This window comes from Zerene cesonia, chromosome Z, assembly GCF_012273895.1.
Source record: "Zerene cesonia ecotype Mississippi chromosome Z, Zerene_cesonia_1.1, whole genome shotgun sequence".
NCBI lineage: Eukaryota > Metazoa > Arthropoda > Insecta > Lepidoptera > Pieridae > Zerene > Zerene cesonia.
In genome coordinates, this window is record NC_052122.1 from 9,077,038 (window position 1) to 9,099,553 (window position 22,516).

A 22,516-nucleotide genomic window follows, 5' to 3' on the forward strand; every position below is an offset into this window, starting at 1 on the left:
ATAAGGAACATAAGGAAAGGACAGAATAAGATTTTAACTGGTTTTGACAAAATTTTTGCTCCCGGTTGTAAAGGGTTATAGGCATCTTACATTATAACATTTGATACTGCAGCCCATAGATACGAAATTTGCTATCTTCCATCTAAATTCAAATCGTTCATGAACAAAAATTTGAATGCTAACAATGTAGATAAATTATATTAGAAATGAAAAAGTAACTTTGTCAGTCTGTCTCGTATTCACGTCTAAACCTTTTAAACGATTTGGATGAAATTTTGTTCCGGAATTGCTTGATAATAATCCAACAGGAGATCAGGAGCTATGCGGAATTTCCTTTGTCTAACAAAAACCTTCTTTACCAAATTTATATACACAGTCATAACAATAGTAGTAAATTCTTTGATTACATTCATATAAATTCGCTCGCAGGGATTTACATCACAATTTAACAATGACTCCCAATCTTCCGCTCAACACTCAACACATACATAAACTGACACATGCACAAACACACATTCGTACATTCCCCTCTTAACTAACTCAGTTATAAACGAATTTATTGAAGTTTTTATGTAACTTTTAAAAGTATTTATATTGTCATATAATTTTTAATAAGTTAAAATACTTCAAGTTAGGGAAGAGCAGGTCCTCCTGTAACAGGTTTTCTCTTGTTACTAGGAGGTCCTTACAACTCCATATTTTATGAAATTTGAAATGAAATGAACATTTTACATATATTTTTTCAATTACTAAGTCTTTTTATATTAAACGCCAGTAGTCTCTGGGTCGAAAATACTTATAATACGATATAATTTATATAAAAATATATCGTAACTTTATGAAATGTAATTAAAAATACAAACCCTTTGTAGCTATTACTAATTAGGTAGTAACTAAGAGTGCAATTATTTTTCATGCTTCTTAGTTCTAAAAATTACTATTAATGAAAAATTAATTCATATTACTTTTATTCTATCTATCTAAATGAATAATTGATAATTAGATGCTAAATAGGTGAATAATACGCAAGAAAATAAAAGCCAAAAAATTATGTGGCCTAAGCCAGTGAAATTGGCTCTGTGATATCATATTTCGCAAGTAATAGTGGAGAGAGAGTCAAAAATATAAAATTTATCGTGTATTAAAATTGCGATGGTGTCGTCATCTTAAACTAAATATAAAGCTGGCTGAATGTAAACGCACAGCGCAGAATTTGGAATTTCGCATGTAGAATTCTCATATGATGTAAATGAGTATTAATTACCGTTTATGGAATATGTCCCCTAAGGGGTAAAATAGGCTGTCTAGGCTATGCGAGCAGGCCGTAGGCTAATAGCTAATATATATACACTACTGAGTGCTAAGGTGCTACAATTGGACCTTAGAAAAAATCACTTACTTGCTCTTTTAATTTACCTTACTTTTAACATAGAAGATCGAACAAACCAGTTCAATACCTGGTGGTAACGATAAATTCCCATGCCCTTTTTATTAAAGTGGTAAAAAAAGAAATAAAAAGGGGATTGGCGATGGATTTTCAATGGTCAATCAAAATCCTTTGTCTAACAAAATGTAGGTCCGAAGTCCGCAATCATAGCATGAAATACAGCAATACTCCTGATCTGTTGGGATGTGGTCAATTCCCTATTGCGAGCTAGGCTCAATTTATTCTGAAAGCTCAATCGATTGTTAAAATATTGAAATCTAATAATCTATATACTCTTGTTTCTAGGTAGCAAGTCTTTTTCTATTTTTTTTGGATCAATAGGGAAGAGTTTGACCACGATCTCGCCTGATGGTAAGCTAAGGCCTAAGAGAGAGCTTCAAATAATTAGTCATAAAATTAGCATTTTATGACTAGCATTAAGGTATCTCGAAAATTTCTTACACTTACTTGAAGAAGTGCTGATTTCGCGAAGCCACCTTACTGTCTCCCGATAAAACAGTAGCTGTTTAGGTCAGTATTTTTGAGTTGATTGACCGTTGTAAAATTTATGCAAATATTTTTGGTGATCATCTACCGAAATATTTTAATTGTTTGCTAAGTTTAACCGAGTGAATAGGTTAGTGGTAGCGATTTTAAGATGCCAATTTTATTGACCATTCGACTGATTTTAATAATTTAATACATCACACACGATCAAAGCTGATTTTAGAAATAATTTCAATAACACCGCGATCTGTACCAACCCACTCAGCTATAAATATGAAATAATTTATTTACATGCAGCTGGTTTTTCCTGTACAAAGCAAAATGCTACACATAATCCTTCGCAGCAAATTGAAGCACACAGTTAGAATAATATAAAATTAAATAAACATTTACCCCACAGCTTCGGCGACTGGTCTTGTGGATTCCTGACCGCGAAAAACGTGACATGCGAACCTTTGCAACGTAGGATGTTTTGTAATAAAGCCAAGATACCGATGGTCACGCGGGTGGAAGGCGCAGAACGAAACATTTTTCAACGAATAGAAGTAATCGATGCAAGGTGTGTTCCGACTCCTCTGTTAAAAGATCATGTAAGGCAAAAAAAGGAAAATTAAAAAAAAAAAAAAAAGAAACTAAGATGGTGTGTAGTGTGCAGTCATTCGGATCTTTTATTGATAATTTTTATGTATCGGCAGTTAAAAAAAAACAATATAAATCATAAATTATAATTTTAAATAAACAAAAATGATCGAATCAAATTAAGAGTCAGTTTATAATTTCAACACCATATTACGTTTTAAAACGACGCACGATTCACAAACGGCTTATCGATGTAATTCAATTTTTTTTTGTTTCTTTTTAAACGGTATACACACATCAAATTTGTAGATACTTAAAAATTGTCGGAGAAATTTTTACGTAGTTATATTTTTGGCAATAGTTGTTATGATCGTACACATACATATTAAAACATCGAATAGAAACTATGAGATATTACTCACGTCTGGTTTAGATCTGTCGACCATGCGGAGACCTTGATCCGAAACTTCTAGAATGCAAGCTTGAGCGCCAATATCACCATTCGAATCACCAACTATTTTTTTCACTGCTTGACACACTACACCGGTCCCCTTATGAGCGAGAGTTTCAACAGATCCCATGTACCTATAAGAGTAACCTAAACCTTTAGAATTTGAAGGCATCTTCGAGATATCCAGGGTTTATCCATTATTAGGCTTCAAATGGAGACAGCGAAAAGGGATGGAACGACGTATTGTCGGACGACGGTCTAGAAGGCAATATCAGGACGATATTTGTCATTTTTAGACAGTGGACCTTACAAGGAATATTGTCCCAATTAACTCCTTCGTATCTCGAAATATTGTTTCATTACCTGTTCTGTTGTGTTTAAAACTTAATGAGTTAATAAAAGACCGAGGCATATTCCCAAAGATCCTTTTGAAGATTTCTTCCCCTTTAACAAAAAGCAGGCAGATTTCTACAGCCTCCTGACTAGAACAAAAAGGCGAAAAAACCAGAAATAACCTTTTAAAAATTTACAACTAGCTTCCCTTTCGTGGCTTTGCCCGCGAAGTCGGAGAAAAAGATAGACAGTTCCTAGGGCTTCCCCACATAGTTAAGCTATGTATTATTTAACTTATCCTTCCAAATTAGCTCAGCAGTTCCTATGATTACCGCGTCCCAACAAACAAACAAACAATCTCTTCAGATTTACATATCAATATAGGAATATAAATAAATGGACATTATTGTTTAACATCATTATTTTCGTGCAATATGGCATTCATTTGATGACATCGCCAGTGAAACCGTTTTAAAGCCAAATATTACTCCTTAGTTACTGTAGATATTGATTTCAGAACAAGGGTGTGATTTGACTAACTACTTGAATTCAAATGTATATTTATATTTGTAAATTGTGGCATCTGAGTATTTCAAATTAAATGAGATATTTATATTATTCGGCAAACAACTGCCGGTAGTAGATGAAAGTCGAAAGATACTGTTATATTAGATATTTAGTATTTTTAATTATATTATATTGAAACAAAGCTTTAAGAATCACTGTGACGATATAGCAGATTGATAACTTTTCCCTTCTGTGTAATAATTGCTAATTTTTACTTATTTTCTATTTAATATTAATATATTAAAAATGCGGATGTCATGTTATCTGGTTACCGGGAGAATACATCTTAAAGATTCACGTTTACGTTGAAGAGATTTTTGTTTGGTCAGATAGTTTTAGAATGTGTATAATAACGAATCGTTATGTTTATTATGTTATTATATATTATGTTATGAGACATTCCTTATAGTTTCAATTATTGATTGTACTGTTGCGATATAAAAATGTATTCCTGATACACAGAAGAGTTAAGACTTTAGTCAAAATATTTGTTTCCATACAACAATACTGAAGAACCAGGACTTGAGAATTGCTAATTTAATATGTAGTAAAAGCTTGGAGTTATTTTGGTGTGTCATCGGAATATCTCAGTAATTGAACTAAAGCTTTATCTAATGTTTTAAACATTATTATCACAAACTAAAAATATACGTACCCCAATAAATATCTCTCGCGTTTCACTTTGGCATTAGCTGGATCGAAGTCATTGTAGTCCATGTCGACAGCATATGCAGATGGAAAGATGCCTTGCTGACCAGTTCTTAGATTGACTCCTAGAAATTGCGCATTGCTCAAAATACGTTCATAATTTTGCGTATCTTGGGAGATATTTATTATTTTCTTCACATTTATTATTCGGAGTCATACTAGATCATTAATGTGAAGATACTAGCTACACCTTTTATTCCAAGATGGTTCGATGGACGATAAAATACTTCTCAAATGCAAGTATGAGTGTTTATATGAAAAATATTTGCATCAATCCAAAGCTTTTAACCCTTGCATATTGCATTCACGAATTCGATTAGATTTTCGATTGGTTCAACATTATTTCATATTTACGGTTTTAAACCTAATATAACAGTTTGAGCTACCACTAAATACTTATGAGTCCTTCAATTTGTGCTTTTATTACATTTTATTTAAAAAATATATCTAATGTGTATTGTGCAAAATTGGATTCGCTTTCAAAATCTCGATTGAGGTGAAATCTATACATACAATAAGAATCAGACAAACATTTTTTAACAAAATTTTATAAAGTAGTAGACCGTTCGGTTCGACTTTAATGCAATCGATGTATAGACTCCATTTTATTTCAATAAAAATTTTTCGGGGTAGCTAATCTCCACAAATGCAACGGGATAGCCAATCTCCACAAATGCAACGGGGGATAATAAATACGTATAATAATGAGCTGTAAACTAGAACGTATAATAAGGAGCTCTAAACTAGCTTTCGGTCAGAAATATAGTTCTGAAAATTAGTCAAATAAGTGTAATCCGTATTGTAGATATTCTAAAATAATCACCGTAACAAAACGTCAGACGTTAATATATTAACCATTCCCAAATTAGAGATATAATAACAGCTGACATGGAAATACACACATCAATACAATCTAGGGATATTTCTTATTTCGTGAAATATATTGAAATCTGTAACTAATTTTCTTTCATAGCAAGAGTCTTTAATTAAAAATAAATAAGTGTTTTTTGTCTGGCGATGTTAAATACAAAAACCTGAACACAAGATGAATTCCTACCCACAATATACATACATTATTATAATACATATTATTTTAATCTTAATTTTTGTGATTATTGGTGAATTTCTTTTTGTATAATTGTTTTTAAAATTGATATTGGGTCCTTGTTGTTCTCAAATAAATAATTTATTATTAATTATTATAATACAGTCGTCTTGTATTTATATATGTGAGTCCTCCTGTGCCGTAGACGTCTACCTGGCGTTCTTAAAACTAGTATTTGTTGTGATCCCGACTAAAACCGAATTCATTGGTAAACAACAGCCACTAAGCCACCGACCGCCATCGCAATATTTAGTATATGAGATGTATCTTCATGGATTTTTACATATTTGATGTAGTAAAAATATGCTTGAGACTTTTAGACGGATTTTGTTGATGTGTATACACGATGAAATGGAATTAGAATCTAAGATGGCTGCCATTTCAAAAAGGCATAGATTTTGCACAACCAATCCGATATGGCTATCAAATAAAACTCTAGAAAAGAGTTTTAAGTCTTTAGAATTGTTTTTTTTGTAGGGTCCGGTGCTAACTGAAATATACAGCCTAATAAGGAGTCAAAAGAACGCATGAACTATATAAGATCGACAATTAATATTGGTGCCCTTTTGCTTTGTCATTGCAAAAGTTATGAATTTTCATCGATTAAATTAAAACTGATGTTATTTGTATTATTATATATTATAATTAACATTATTTTAGAATTGTGATAATTAAAGTGGTTTTTATTGATAAATATCCCCATTATTATAAAGATTCTAGAAAATGAAGAAGAATTGAAATTTAATTGAATTCACTTAAATAAAATTTATATTTTAATTTGGAACGCGTTGAATTTTTTTCATATTTGTTTTTTTTTTACAATGTAAGAGCCGAGCGGGGATGGTATAATTATTGAAATACTTGTACTAAATAACTTTCTTATATACATCCGTATTTTGTGAGTTGTATAAAATTTAAGTTTTTTATTACAACGCGACGTTTAATTGAATTTTTTTTACCAATTTGAATATAACTGAATTTTCATTTAGCGCGAACTCCTTCAAGTCCCGAAATTTTTAGTGTAGGCAATCACTGTGTCATAATATTCAGGGTGTGGCGTACTAAATGCGTAATATTATGGTAATTGAGAGTAGAGAACGTTGAGGCGATCTGGAAATTCATATTTTGTGAAAAGTACAAGTCCCTCGGTTTTCGAGATATCCCACATTTTATATAATAAAATAAATACACACTTTTTCTGCGAGTAATATTTAAAATAGTTTTATTTTTTCAATTTCCTTGGCCTTTGCTGTCATGGGATATAGGTATGCTTCTTGGGAGAACATTATCCCTTGATAGATGCTCTATCGAATATTAAGCCATGACTTCAACAGGCGTATGCATACTGCGATAGGATACATAGTTTTTTTAACAAGGTTTGAAACCAAATGTCACGTTTTGTGTAAAAAAATACTGTCACCTTTATGACACATTTAGGAACTTACATATTTGTTAAAAAAACTATGCGCATGCAGACCCATGACCTCTCTTAAAACGTATATTACTGAATCGCCACAACGTCCTCACCCGAAGTTACCTTATTATCCATTTATTACGCCACATCCTATACAACAAAATACCTTCAATAACGGTCCGAATTATTCAAGCTTAGAAACAGTCACTAATATTTCACAATTATAAAGGTTTACAAGTGAATTATCTGAACAACTATTACCTTCACACCATAGGTCTTCTGCTTCTTTCTGAACGTAAATAGGATCGCCGATTTCAACCTCAATTTCGTCATGATGTCTCGGGTTGAACTTATGTAGGCCTCTGTGCGTAGCTTCGAGCATTTCTAGTTGACTGTGTGGGACAGTGCTCACGTTTCCAGCGAAGTTGATGCCGCTAATACTACAACTGGAGGATGGTGACACTGAAAATAGACGATGATCATGACAATATATGCATAGCTGTTTATTCAAAATTTTAACTCATTAAGATCCATTATCCCTTGTAGATACTACAGATAATATAGTAACTGACTTACTTACAAGATAATATCTAATTAGATATTAAATTATCTTGTCCTGTCCAAAGATATTATCTTGTCTGTATAAGATTTTGTAGGCCTCTAATAGGACCTCTTTGGATAGGTTTTAGTTTGGGGTTTGAGAAAATTCGAAATTCAAAACTACTAATATTATATGTATTATGGAAACTTAGAGAATACAAGCAAGCCATAAAGCGCGGGTGTCACCTCGAGCTGTTATCGTAAGCAGATTTGTTTAAAAGGGTGTGATAGTGACGTTCCATGCACGATACATGATATCGATAAGTCGAAATAATGAATTTTGGATTTTTCTGGTTTAATAATATTTGTAAAAAAGAATTTAAAAATGATTTATTGAAAAAACAGTAACTAGTTTTAACTTTATAGTTTAGAGTGAAGAGATTGTCATTGTTCCATAAAAAGTGTTATTTAATGTAAAACTTGCCTTTTCCTTATCATAATATTACATTTGCGTATTATTTACATTATTCTTGTATGTACATGTTTTCACCACATTACGTATCAAATATACCAAGTGATTACTGCGTGGCGGTTGTTTTAAAATGTGTTGTATTGTTAAAGGGTCAAAAAATATAATCTTTAAATTTATCTTATGATTTATATATATTCATATATATATATATATATATATATATATATATACTTTTTTATGTCATAGCGGTCAACTGAGCTGGTTGGTTCCCCTGATGGTAAGCGATCACCACCGCACATTCGCAAAGGTAGTACCTCCGTGAATGTGCTACCCGCTTTTATGGGGTAAGGGAAAAGGAAAGGATTAACGACTGGAAAGGAGGAATGGACTCGGATGGGTGAGGAAAAGGAAACGGGCCTCCGGCTCCCCCACTCACCGTACGAAACACAGTGGCATGCCACTATTTCACGCCGGTTTTCTGTGGGGGTGTGGTACTTCCCCGGTGCGAGCTGGCCCAATTCGTGCCGAAGCGTGCTCGACTCGCACAATAATATATAAAAATTATAATATGTATAAAAATTATAAAAACGATAAACAATATTGTCGCTCGCCTCGCATCTTTTGCATCCTCTATTCAGACCCTTTAAAAGGAATTAAATTACTAATTAAATACTATTAACCGATGAAAAGAAATGTTATTATGTCCTTTACTTTGCTTACGGAACCATTTTTACAACACGGCTCCGGACTTTCCATCATTTATATAAAAACAAACAAAATATTTCTCGCCAACTCTTTGTGACTGCTTTTCACACTGATTGTGTGTGCCAAGTATTGTTGAAGTGTAACTTCTTTAGAATCGTTGTGATTTCAAACCTGATGCAACGAAAAAAACGACAGGTAAAAAAACACAAATACATAAATGTGTAGAATGGAGCCGGCAAAGAATGAAACAGAAATATACATACTATTTTATATTTTACATATATTCATCTCATTCTTTTGTCGATTTACTGAAGTTTCACTTCTATCGTGTGTGTAATCGCACACACATCTTTTTTTCACAGTGAGTGTTTCCAGAAAAAGAGGTGCATGTTCTTACTTGTGCTTTTAGTTAATACTTAGTGTTAATGTATGTTATTTATAGTGAATTAAAACCCCTTACAAATGTCGCCCTAAATCGTCTAAAACGCGTTACGAAAGTTAATTATGCTAAGTAATGTTATTGCTGCTGTGAATGACGAATACACGATTGGTACGGTCTCTATTTATTGTTTTAATGCTAAACCTTATTTAGTGGGATTTTTTGGGATTTATACACTAAGTGTCGCGCTCTATAGCTTGCTTATGTATACTCTGATAATACATTTACCTACTTACAATTTCATTACAAATATTTGTTCTAATTTAATTTTGATGGTGATCGGTAAGAGTAGTGTTCATTAAATAAAAAAGTGGTATGATTAAATAGGGAATGGAAACATTTATTTAGAAATTTTTAAGTGTGGAAAAAATTGATCGCGGGGCGGATTCGTACCCGCATCATTCGCTCAAATGTAGCGAATGATGTGGATTCTAGATTCGTTTAAATTTCTCAATTTGTATAAGCATTTGGTATAAAACTAATGATGTAAATTTTATATTATGTGTTAGGTTGTTAGTTAAAAAGCTGTACCTGGATAGTTTTCGAGGAGTTTGTGTGAGAAAATGTGTTGCTTACAGAATTTGAGGGGTTTTTTGCCAATTTTCAATTTTCCACTTACACCTTATGGGAATAAAGCGTTGTAAAGCAGCTTTGAGGGTTCCATAGTTAATAAGGAACCCTTACGTTTTCCATATGTTTGGTTTCTATATATCTATCTGTGTATCCAAGGCTTAGCTCAAATATATTTTTAAGGTGTATGTTTCAATAGTGGAGACAGTCATATCTTTTATTTCGTATTCATCATAGCGTATGGTCTTTGAAAAAGTTAATATTAGGGGTATAGGAAGACCATTTTTCGATTAAACCGTGTCTTATTCTGCCCCCATGATAAAAAGTTATCCATCCATCAATCCATCCATTCAGCCCTAATTAGTCCACAGTTAGACATAGGCCTCCCCCAAAATGTGCTACAGTTGCTCGTCATTGGCTTTGTTCATCCATTTGCGTCCATAGCATCCTCGCTATATCCAACTAGCAACATCGAATCCAACAGCGCGCCGGCCGGTTCGTGGTCGCCATTCTAGGACCTGTGTACTCCAACAAGCATCCGTCTTGCGAGCTATGTAGCCTGCCCACTGCCATTTCAATTTTGAGATTCTGAGAGCCTTATCAGTTACCTTCGTACCTCAAGCACAGCCCAGGTTTCTACCGAATCAAATGCCTTCTTATTGTCCACTAATGTTAACAGAGTGGCAGATTATATTCTTCATATTTCTGTATAATCTGCCGTAATGTGTGTATATGGTCCATTGTACTAAAAGATTTACTGAAACCGGCTTGCGTTGAGAGTCATCCAACTTACGTGTTATGCGATTTCAAAAGTGAGATTGGTCTATAATTCTTGAAGAGGGTCTTATCACCCTTCTTGAAAAATTAAACCACCACGCTTTTGCTCCACGCCTCTGGTGGGATAGCATTCAGAATAAAAGAATTAAATAACCTTTGCAGGACTTGTAGTATTTGGCTTACCACCAGCCTTAAGTAAGTCGGTAGTGATCCCGTCTTCCCTTGGGGCTTTGTTGTTTTCCATTTGTTTGAGAGCTGATCTAATTTCATACAAACTAACATCGGGACATCCTTTGTTTGATGGCGAGTAAGCTTGGCTCTTTTGTCTTTATCATTAATCAGCGGGTCAACCTTTGAAGAATATATATATTGCTGTAAAACCTTTCGATTACTTCTAGCATCTCTGATTTCGATGAGACAAGAACATTACTTTCGGTTTGTAGCTGAGTCATCTGGCTGTGTCCGATAAAGAGATCTCTTGTAAATACTTTGGGGCCTTTATTTCGCTCTATTGTATCTTTTATGTGGATTGTGTTAGCTTCACGCATATCATATCTCAGAGATTTGGAGATCCGCTTGTTAAGTTGTGAGTAATGTTCTTTGTCCGTCGACATTTGTAACGTCATTTGGCGACGTTCTTCCAAGAAATTAAGAGTGGTTTCCGAGATCTTTTTGTTTTTACTTTTCAGCTATGGTCAAATCAGTTATTTAGTTTGTCGACGGTATCTAAGTCTTGTAGCACTTCAAATTTATTATGAAGTTCGACTTGGAAGCTTTCTATGTTCTGGAAACTAGGACTTAATGTACGAAAAGTGGATCTGAATAGTTGTGATCTTTCCAATCGAACATAGATATTTAAAGTGCTTCTAACCAAGGGATGATCGATGATGAAAAAATTATATCTAACAAGAATTAAAAACGGAGAAATACAGTTTTTAATGAATGTATCGGCAAATCGGGTGCTGTTTTCGATTAAATTAAAATATTTACATATTAAAATTTGTGTTTAAAAACCAGCGGGGTTTTTAAATAAATAGAACAACAATAATTATAATTCACTTGACTTAGTAAATATATGAAGTTATTGATTTTCCATGATAAAATTAATAAAGGAAAACGATTTCTTTACAAATGGTTACGTCTTTTAAATTTCATACGTCTTTTTAATCATAATTTGAACAGAAATCGGTGGTGCTTATAGGATTTTCCTATATTATAATTGCTTAAACAACTGTTGACTCAGACGAAATGTTAATAAAATCATTTAACATTATATTTTATACATTACACTGTATAGTATTCATTTTAAAATATTTAGACCCACATACAGAAAAATTCTATTTTATGACACAGTCCGTTTCAAATATTAGAACGCTTATGACAAATGTGCCGATGTTTAAATAATTTTTTGAAATCAATAGGGTAAGGATGTGTTGGTTTTTTCATAGTGTGAAATAATTTCCTTCAGTAGCGTCTTAAACTCAGTTAATTATTCAATTAGACTTCTTATAGTGCTTTTGAAAATTCATAACACCGTTTTGACATTTACCCTCGGTATATATTTGCATATAAGATAAAACTATAGAATATTTCCTACAATTTTATTATAAGTTGAAATATTTACAACAAATGAAGTGCAGGAGTGAAAAGTCTTTCTAAGGTATCTACAATAGATGCCATATAAAAAAACGTTTTTATAATTTCAAGACATTTTATATAATCACTACATACTACAATATGCAATTCTTCTAAATTATTGATACAATCGTCGAAAAAGTTTAGATTATACAGAGGTGGATTCGCCATTTCTTTCTATAATATATTTTTCTAGAGCTCTGCACAACTACAAAATATCTTCTACGCATCATCTTCAGTCCTTCCTCATATATATATATATATATATATATATATATATATATATATATATATATATATATATATTATTTTCCTACTTTAATAAACGACTTTCTAGTAATTTTTTATCCTTCGTACCATACCATAATTATTGATGACTTCATAAATTACTTGTTATTTTTGACTCCTAATCTTCACCTCCTACCTCTTAATTCCACCCATTATTTACCTAACAGTTCTTCTTTCTTACTCAATCAATGCCAATCTTATAATCACATCGTATGTCAGACTGATTAAGTCTCCAAGCATGGATAGCATGCTACAAGGGCGTTTTCCTATAACAATCTTCAGATCTCAGAGATTTTTTTCTCCTAACGCAAATGTACTTACCATAACACCACTTACTGACCTTTTCTTCGGAAAAAATTATATCAAATGATTTAGAAAATCATTTTTGGAGTGGTAGTAAAGTTGAACCTTTATTATATAAATGATAATTATGGGCTTTTCTTTAATTGAATCTGGTGATGTTCATACTAAGAAGAAGTCGTTATTCTTAAGGAGGAAAAGTAAAATTTTAAAGGGAATTACGTTCTATCGTCGAAATCATAAAGGTGCCCACAATAATGAGGTTTGTAAATACCTTTTTGAATATTGTAATCTCTAAATTTATTAATCACCGTTTGACTCAAACAAACTAATTTGTAATGTCACAAAAAAAATGAAAATTGAATTTGTCCTAATTGTATTCTTGCTATGTTTCCTGATGAAACAAGCACTCTGTGGCAATAAGCTATACAGGCAATTCGGGCAGTCTTTCGTGAAACATGAAGATAGCGAATAATCTATTAACAATTTTTTTTAACAACTGCCTATTTGATGAATTGTTTTGAATAATGAATAACTATGAGTTACTGATATCACATTTGAAGCTATGTAAAGCATAATTATCTTTGTAATTACTTTATTTGTAGGCTGTGGTGTTATGAATGGCTAATACGCTAACAGCACGTAGAGGAATTTTTCCTCTACGTGCTGTTATTTTGTGAGGAGTAAAAGTCCCTCGAAATTTCTAAAAACATGAAATAATTCAATCTTTTGCCACTCCTTCTGGTAGTAAGACTCCAAACGAAGGAATTGATTTAATTTGTTTTTGACTAAGTATTCCTGTAGCACTTTATAATGTTAAACGACAATTTCAAGAGGACATTGTACAGATTTTTTTCTAATCGACTTTCTAAAACGATAACGAGGAGGTTCTATATTCCTCTGAATGTATATTTTTTAATGTTAGGCGACATTTTCGCCGATTTTGAACCGATTTAAGACATTTTTAGATAGTTTGAAAGAGTATACTCTGCTGGTGGTCCTATTTTACCTATGAGGGAAACTAACAAAATCGAGGAAAAACCAACTATTTCACAGTAAAATTAAATATTAGAAGTAAATTTTAACACACTACTTGGTTTCCGATTAAGCTCATGTTTAGCTAAATGCAAAATCTGCTATTATCGAACTGATCTGATAATGGAGTAAGAGTTACGACGAAATTTTGTAATAAAATTTAACAGTAATGTGTACTGTTATAAATTTCGTCGTAACATTTCTGCTGCACCCAGGGTTGGCTTCCGGCTAGGAAACTCTTGAATGCTGATCAACTCATCCAAGCATAGCCAGCCAATCCTAGATAAATACCGTCTAAATCGATAGTCATCATGCAAACGATTCGTCTAAAGCCAGGTTAAAAAATAACTGCTGAAAAGGAATTCAGGAGACTACGAAAGCAATTAATCAATACATGAAAAGCTATGTGGCGCGGACAGAATGCTCCGCGGTGTAGCGGGGGGGTAAAAATGTAACGCTATTTTATTACGTGTAGTCAATTATTTTACGGTAAATCGTGGCAGTAATCCACATCGATAGTGAATATAACTGTGAATATAAAAACATTGTTCAAACCACTAAAAGAGGAAAATAAATGAATATAATTTCTATAAGCGCTACCCACTCATCTATTCAAAATTGTTACCAGCCAAGTCTAAAGATCTAGGGTGGATAATATAAACTACCTTCCCACTACATAGTATCGCAAATAGTAACTCACTATATACCTATCTTCTACATGATTTAAAACATTCTAAATAAACTTGTATTCTAGAAGAGTTTCTGTATGTTTAAATGCCTACACATTCACGTTGGTTGCATAGTTATTCATGGCATGATTACCTGGAGGTTTTGCATGTCCTTGTGATTCCATACTTTCAAGAGTGTATTGGGTATACTCATAACTGCAGTTTCTAGCATAATATGTATTTACAGTACATAATTGTATGTCTAGAGCCTTAGTTTAAAAGCTTGTACACCTGTACGCTAGCTTCTATACAGCTTATTCACTGGTATTTTAGCAGGATGTTTAAACGTTAAATTATTACTGTTTTTTTTTACATATGTCTTATTTATGTATGTATGTAGGTAAATATGTATGTATTTCTATGATTATGTAATTTTTACTTCTATTTTTGTATGTTTTTATGTATATCTATTATATATATGTATTTAAATTTTGTAATCGCACCTATTGCCCATATTATATTTATATTTTCCACAGCTTCTCCTTGACCACCAGGTTGTGGAAGAGATCGCTGCTTTAGCGATAAGACCGCCTGTTGTGCTCGTGAATGTTAACGATATCTACTATATAAAATTAAGTCGGGTTTTCCTTCCTGACGCTATAACTCCAAAACGCACGAACCAATTTCCACGGTTTTGCATTCGTTGGAAAGGTCTCGGGCGTCGTGAGGTTTATAGCAAAGAAAATTCCGGAAAAATTTCAACAGAAAAGCGGGAAAAACGAAGCCATCTGGTGGCGAAACGGAGTTCGCGGGGTTTGCTAGTAATGTATATATTTTTTGTTACTTTTATTATCATTTGGTGCACAATAAAGTGTTTTTGTTTGTTTGCTTATACGATATATCTTATTAACAAAGCCCTATGCGCAATTGTATTTTGTCATTATTTTAGGCTTCCATATATGTAATAAGTACCCTTAGCATGTGTCCTGTCCATCGCCATTTCAGTGTTGGATATAATAAATTTGCCTGTGTGAATTATGTTTTGTTTTTAATTTCTGATAATTTAACTTTATCTTTTCTCTTGACTCCTATGTATACTATTTTAGCAGACGTTAATTTTATTTTTTAAAATTTCTGTTAATGCCCAACTTTGACAGCCGTATCGTACCTTTCGGTCACCCCTAATACCGCTTCAGCAATCGAATTTCTTCTTCTCTTTTAAACATGGAAGAATGTACTTTATGTTCACTTTTTCCTCTTAGCCTACCCGTTTCCTTCATAACTTCGTTTAGTGACCAGTACTCCATGTATTAGCTATGCTCCTATCGACTTCCGTATGCATGGTGTTAATGGGCGATACTAACTGTCCCAAGTTAATATATTAATCCACGTATTGTACTTCCTGCACGTTTACTCTGATGATAATGATGTGATCTTTTGTGTCTCTGAGGAATTGGTCATCATTTTTGATTTCGTGATGTTCATTGTTAGATCTGCTACTGCACTCTGGTCTGCTAGCTGTTGTAGCATTTGTTGTAATGATCTAGGACATTTGGAGAACAGTATTAGATCATATGCAAAACGTAGATGACTTAGATTCTGCGTTTTTATTGAGCCCTTGCTCTTTTCATTCCAGGATCCTAATTATCATCTCAAAAACAACCGAGAATAATTTAGGTGAGATAGGATCGAACCCCTCGCTCTATATAGAATTCCTCGCCTGTATTTTCCAATATGACTTGTGCTGTACTTTTGGAGTATATATTCTTTCAGATTCTTATATATCCGTCCTGTATATTTTGACATCGTAAAGCTTCCCAGTTGTATCTTTATTCCAGGGAGTCAAAAGCCTTATTATAGACTGCTTCTTCAATTGTATGATTTTCGTCGAGTACTGTGGCAATTCTGGACAAAATAGTTTTTGAAAAGAATGCAAACGTTGAACATTAAACTGATCGTGCGGTAGTTTCCGAATTTCCTCAGTATCTTCTTTCTTGTGTAGCAGAGTGATTGTTGATTTAGTCCAGTCTTGTGGAATGCTTTCGGTTTCAATAATTTAATTAAATAAATCTGTCAAAATGGAAGTAATTAATCGGATCCGGGTGTTCTGTCTGCTTTTTGTGTGTTTATAGCTTTTGCAGTTCCTTCTTCTAATTTTTTTTTTGTTATAGGTTCAGAAATGAATGTATATTGTTCCAGTGCTTGCTCTTGCTTTGAAATAATTTTCTATAATATTCCGTATGTGTGTGCCACCTTAATTATCTCAGCTCTTTCCATTGTATGTTTTTTATTCTTTTGATTTTACTATCCCTTCTAATGATTTTGTTTGTATTTTTATTAACTTCTCTTATCTTGATTCTTTCTTCTCGGTTGCTTTTCTTTGATTGTAACAGTTTTCTCCTTTCTTCAAGTAGCTTTCGAGTTACTGTTTTAAGAACGTTTAAAATCTGTCCATAGTTTTCTTTAACAGGTGTGGTGTTTTTCTCTGAATATTCCTACCAACATTTTTAAGTTGCTTTTTAGCATGCCACAATTTTCAGTACACATCAAGCTTACCTGTCAATGTAGCACAAACCATTTTGTAATGTGAATTGAAATTCGGGTTCTGTACAACAGAGACGTGTTTAAACGTTTTGGTGTTATTGGACAAAATAAAATCTATTTCGTTTCTATAGGCACGATTTGGGTAGATCCATGTCTATTTCTTTGTTTCCTTTTTCTTAAAGAAGCTATTAAGAATCCTTGGTTTATTTTGTAGTGCAAATTAAACAAGCCTTGCGCCATTCTTTGTTCTTTTACCATGTTTGCCTATTATGTATTCTTCACCTGGGTTGTCACATATTCCGATCTACCCATTAAAGTCTCCCATCACTATGATCTATTTATGAGCATTTTGAATCGTTTCCTGTAAGTCGAAGTACATTTTATCTATTCTTGCATATCTTGTGTATTACTCGATTCTGATGGTAAATATGCTTGGATGATAGAGCATTCTTCTTTGTTGACAGGCAGTATTATATTAATTATAGCTATCCTTTCAGTTACGCCTTTAATTTCAATAAACCTTTCAGTTAGTTTATCTTTTATTAAGAAGCCTTTTCTGTACAGTCCCGGTGTCTCGCCTATGTAGTGTACAATGTACTTTCCATAGTCATTTATTGTTCTCTTCATTTCTCATTTCGCTTGTTCCAATTATATCTCATTTTAATTCTGTCAGGTCATTTCAAGCTCTTGAAGTCTCTCCGGTGTCCTAAGTAATCTGGTAATAAAATTTGCTATATGTATATCGATAATTTTTCTATAAATGACATCTTGGTCAATTTCCTGCACGAGAACCAGTTTCAGCTTGTGCGAGGTTTATTTTTGTTGTATACTTTAATCCATTATTTGTTTTTTTCTCCGTTCGTCGATTATTAGTTGTTATTGTTCTTTTCGTGACGGGTGTATGATAAGACAATTAAATCGACATCTCATCAATTCAAATGCTTTAGTTCTGTTGTTCTTGGATGAGAATGACGTTATCTGTTGCTTTTTCGGATGAGAGTTTGCGTATGGAGAGGCCGATGTCTCCCGTTTTCTTTTTACGTTAGAAGTTGAATTCTCTTTAATTATAATTACGTCGTATCTTAAAAAGGCAATGTTTGCTTTGTTATGCTCTTTTTTTAGTTTCAGTATCAAAGCCTTCCTTTGTTTTAGAGTTTCTTTCGAGTAATCTTCTGTTACATATTACCTATATAACACGTTCGGTGTTCTCTCTAAAATACATCACTCTTCTTCCAACCATTAGTAAAATAAAGGTGCACTGGTCTCGGCTCTTCTTTGTTTGTTGTTTTTCCAACGCTATATATTTTGTTGATGTCATAATCTCCCAGGGTAATATTTAATTCTTCTTGGAATTTTTGATTCATATAATTGATAAGTTCTTTTGTTGATTCTTTCAATCCATATATTATTATGTTGTCGCTTTTCTTGTCTATTTCCGAATATTCAATTTTATTTTCCAAGTTTTGCTCCTGTATCTTTAAATTTCTGTTTTTTTCTAGTATTGGTTGTAATTTTTCATTTATTCTGTCCATTATAGTGCTGGTTATAGACTCGGTTTGGTTTTTCATTTAAATTTAAATTTTGATGAACAAGAGTTGAAATTGATCATCCCTGTTTTTGTGTTTAAGGAAAAGCGAATTTTTTTATTATTCGCTGGCAATACTGGTGATCGTTACGTTAATAGATCTTGAAGTTGAAAGTGATGTTGTCAAAATATGAGAAATACCAACCTGGATATGTAAATAACCGCTGTTATTAGTACTTCACCTCCAAATGCTGATGGATTTACTATTTCATATTACTGCCGGTGACAGTAATTACACAACTACGATTTCTCCAATCGCTTTATGACACCAAGTTAATCACTTAGAATGATTAAGTCAATTAATACTTCGGTTGTGAGTATTTTATGTTGAGTTTTTTTTTCGGACCAAGACTGTGAGAATGTTTATTTCATGAGTACAAGAAACGGAAACCCGAATGATATAATAATATCCGAAAGATACCACAATTTTAATCTAGCAAATTTTTATGCATCCTATGAAAAATTAAATGAGTATAGCACGGAATATACGAGGTAGCACCTACCATTACATAAAAGGTTACTTATTTGTACTTTAATTTTTCTATTTTCCCTAATATCATAGGGAGCAACTGCTTTGGTGGTTTGCCTAATGGTAAGCGATCACCACCACCCTTGGATATTCGTAGAAGTAAGCCTCTTCGAATACCCTGCCATATTTTAAAGGGATAAGAAAAGCGTAGACGACTGAAAAGAAGAAATGGACTGGGAAGCGGTAAAGGAAACGGATCTCCGGCTCGCCCACTTGCCGTACGTAACACTAGCATGCTTCTATTTTACATCGGTCCTCTGTGGGGATTTGGTACTTCCCCGGAGCGAGCTGGCCAATTCGCGAAAAGCGTACTCGACTCTTACATTAAATCTATGCGTGTATAAGTGTACCGTTGTATCATTGCATTCCTGCTATTTACGAGTAGATGCTTTATGGTGCAGGGAAAAACTAGAATATTATGTTTATAATAACATTGTTGTATGATTATGTAACTCAGTACATGTAAATGTAATGAATAAACAATAGCATGCTTGTACATCGTTTATTTGTAAGCAAGCTTGTTTGTAAGGTTATATAATTTTTTTATTTCTGTGTCCATATGTTTTTGTATGAATGTAAATTCTGGGCATTATGATACTCCTATGTTTGCAGCTTATTATGTTTGCTTGTTCGTATGCTATGATGTTTTATGTTTGTACATTATCTCTATAATTATCAAATTTTTAAATGTTAGAATTCCTTATGACTTCAAGTGAAAATGTTATCCGAGTAATTTGCATCTTGATTTTCATTCGAAGGGATTGTAAAAGTCCCGCAGTAAGATGAATTCTGAAAGATTCTCTGCTTCTGTGAAAGAAACTTCCAGTACTTACCGTTTTGTTGTAACGGCGTCGGCGACAGGCTCTTTGGTCCCGTGTCAATGGGTGAATGAGCTGTACTGTGCCCGCTGTCCACATCGCCGAGACTCTGTAGTCTTTCGGAATCAGGACTGGAGTCTTCATCCAAGAGATAGCCACACTTGAGCACCAGCAGGGGACGCCCTTGGCACCCTGGTCGTACAAGAAGACCAGTTAATGCTCCCAGTTCGTCAGCAAGCGAAGCCGGTTGGTTACCTGGCACTATGTTCGCTGAAAAATCAAAATATTATCAAGAAATGCACTGGACAAGGGACAATGTGAAATATTGTTTTTTTTGCAATCTGTTATCCATTGATTAAGTTATATGTACTAATTCTTTGTCATATTTGTGAGTTCTTCGTGTTATTTTTGAAATAGTAATGATTTCATTAAGATTTACTGTTAGATCTAAGTAATTTATTAAGTCATACCCTTTTGCATCATATCTTTAGTTGCGTAGCTTCACAAAACAAAATGGCACCACCATGATCAACATTTTGATAAGAAAATCTAAACTTGTAACAATAATGGCTCCAAAACAGTACTAACAAATATTGGAATAACTATCGAACGTCTTATATAAACGAGAGACACTACGAAGATGAGATATCAATCTGCTATGATAACGCTCCCAGAACATTCAACAAGTGGGCGTGAATCGATATTACATCGGAAGCAAAATGGCGCATATCAAACTGCAAATTTAATGTCGGAAGTTGTATGCAAATCAAACTTCAGGTTGGACGATTTCAATTGCATTGATTTTTAATTAAAGCAGACCTTATAGGGCATTTACTCAGAGCCAATGAATTCCAGAATATCTATCTAAAGTCCACACTTTTCATAATATGTTTCTTACTATCCTAGACACAATCTTTTTAGATTTCTTATGCAAGAAACCAACTTACACAAAATATAATGACTTGTTGATAATTCTAAATATCTCTCCAAAATTACTCACATAACTGGAATATTGAACAAAACAAAACAATGCGTAATCTAGGCTATTTATTTGCAATCAGATGGCTATCGATAACTCATCGCGATGGGCATCTTATAGGAGATGAAGTGTTAGCCTTCAAGTCAGATAGATTATTGCATAATAGATTAAGAACTGCATAATTATCTTTACATAATATATTACTGTGTTGCTTTTCAAGCCTCGTTAAGCAATTTAATAACTCCTTAATACAAACTGCAGCCTACCTGAAGCATGAGAAGTTGAGCTATATGGGAATCCATTTTGAAAAAATTCTGAAGTGTTTTGATGAAGATTGTTAATACCGTTAATGTTATTACACAAACACTGTATACTGTCCATACTGTCCTTTTATATCATAAGTTCAATGCGTTCACATTACTATTCTTGTAAAATAAGGATAAAGATCCTTATAGGCGTCCCACATATAAGTGCATCGCGACGGGTCGGTCATTACTGGCCATTGCATGTATTGATTTTGCCTATCCCTATATGAAATTTTGGTACTGGCAATAAATTTTATCTTGTCTATGCATCTATCTATACATGTCATTATTTTTTTAAACATTTTTTTTTTTTGACTATCAAAAATCATATTTTTTGCTCCCAAATTGTCTAGTCATATCTCTATCATCTCCAAAACATATATTTAAAAGACATTGCGTTGCGATTATATGAAACATAGATGCCATAAATAATAAAATACAATTGCTAGAGCGCAGGTGCTAAAACTTAATCGCTAGCTTCGATTTTATGCCAAAAATTGTCGTTGATAACATCAATTTACTTACGTTTCCTATTCTTCGGTATTTCGGGCAGTTTTCTTCGCCTTCTTTCACCGATTGTGAATGTTTGATGTCGGGGGCTGCGTTGTGCATCTGTTACATCAGATTGAGCGACAGGCGATGCATCTGAGCTCGCCTTTATCCCATCCGTGTCTCCCACACACACTTTCTCTTCTTCAGGTGATTCCTCGCTCTTTGAAGAGGGCGATTCATCTTCAAATCCGACATTTGGCACTAATCTAAAACAAAACATCACTTCAGTCCTTGAACACTAGGTGGAAAATATGGAGTCATTCGAGACAATGTCGCGGCGAGTTCGAAAAAGGCAGCGAGGTGGCCGGTGATTTATATGTGAGCGTAAACTTACGAGTAAAAAGGCGTCGGGGCCTTAATGTGTTGTGGTAATTTGTCAAATACACGGCGAAATTCTTCAAACTCGCTGTCGGCCATATCGCTACACCTGATTGTCCGACATAGAGGGAGTCGCATGCGCGAAACCTATTCTAGACCCTGTATCGACCCTAATGCCAAGGGTAGGTTAGCACTGCGCATGACTCCGGCTATTGCGCGCGCATGTTAACCCTTCATTTTGGTCTTGATAATATAGGGGTCTTTATGGACCTTTGTTATGAATCAGCGGGTTAACCCGAACTTGATGACAAATTTATAAATAGACTGGTTTATTTTGGGCAGCATTATCTGCTGGTTTGAAACTGTG

The 22,516-nt window shown here is 33.6% G+C and overlaps 1 protein-coding gene across 2 annotated transcripts in view; it reads right to left on the reverse strand.

Annotated features, from left to right (window-relative positions):
- The window catches only part of LOC119835901 (JNK-interacting protein 1), a 25,379-nt gene extending 3,092 nt beyond the window's left edge, over nt 1-22,287 (reverse strand). The window contains exons 1-7 of one of the 2 annotated variants that reach the window (XM_038361010.1): nt 22,166-22,287; nt 21,805-22,037; nt 20,011-20,187; nt 7,352-7,552; nt 4,519-4,636; nt 2,935-3,097; nt 2,327-2,508 (exon numbers count right to left, since the gene is read on the reverse strand). In XM_038361010.1, the coding sequence (XP_038216938.1) occupies nt 2,327-2,508; nt 2,935-3,097; nt 4,519-4,636; nt 7,352-7,552; nt 20,011-20,187; nt 21,805-22,037; nt 22,166-22,287 (1,196 nt within the window). Of the gene's footprint in view, nt 1-2,326; nt 2,509-2,934; nt 3,098-4,518; nt 4,637-7,351; nt 7,553-20,010; nt 20,266-21,804; nt 22,038-22,165 lie in introns of both variants that reach the window. The other variant, XM_038361009.1, reaches the window with a different exon arrangement.
- Nucleotides 22,288-22,516: the final 229 nt, after the last annotated feature.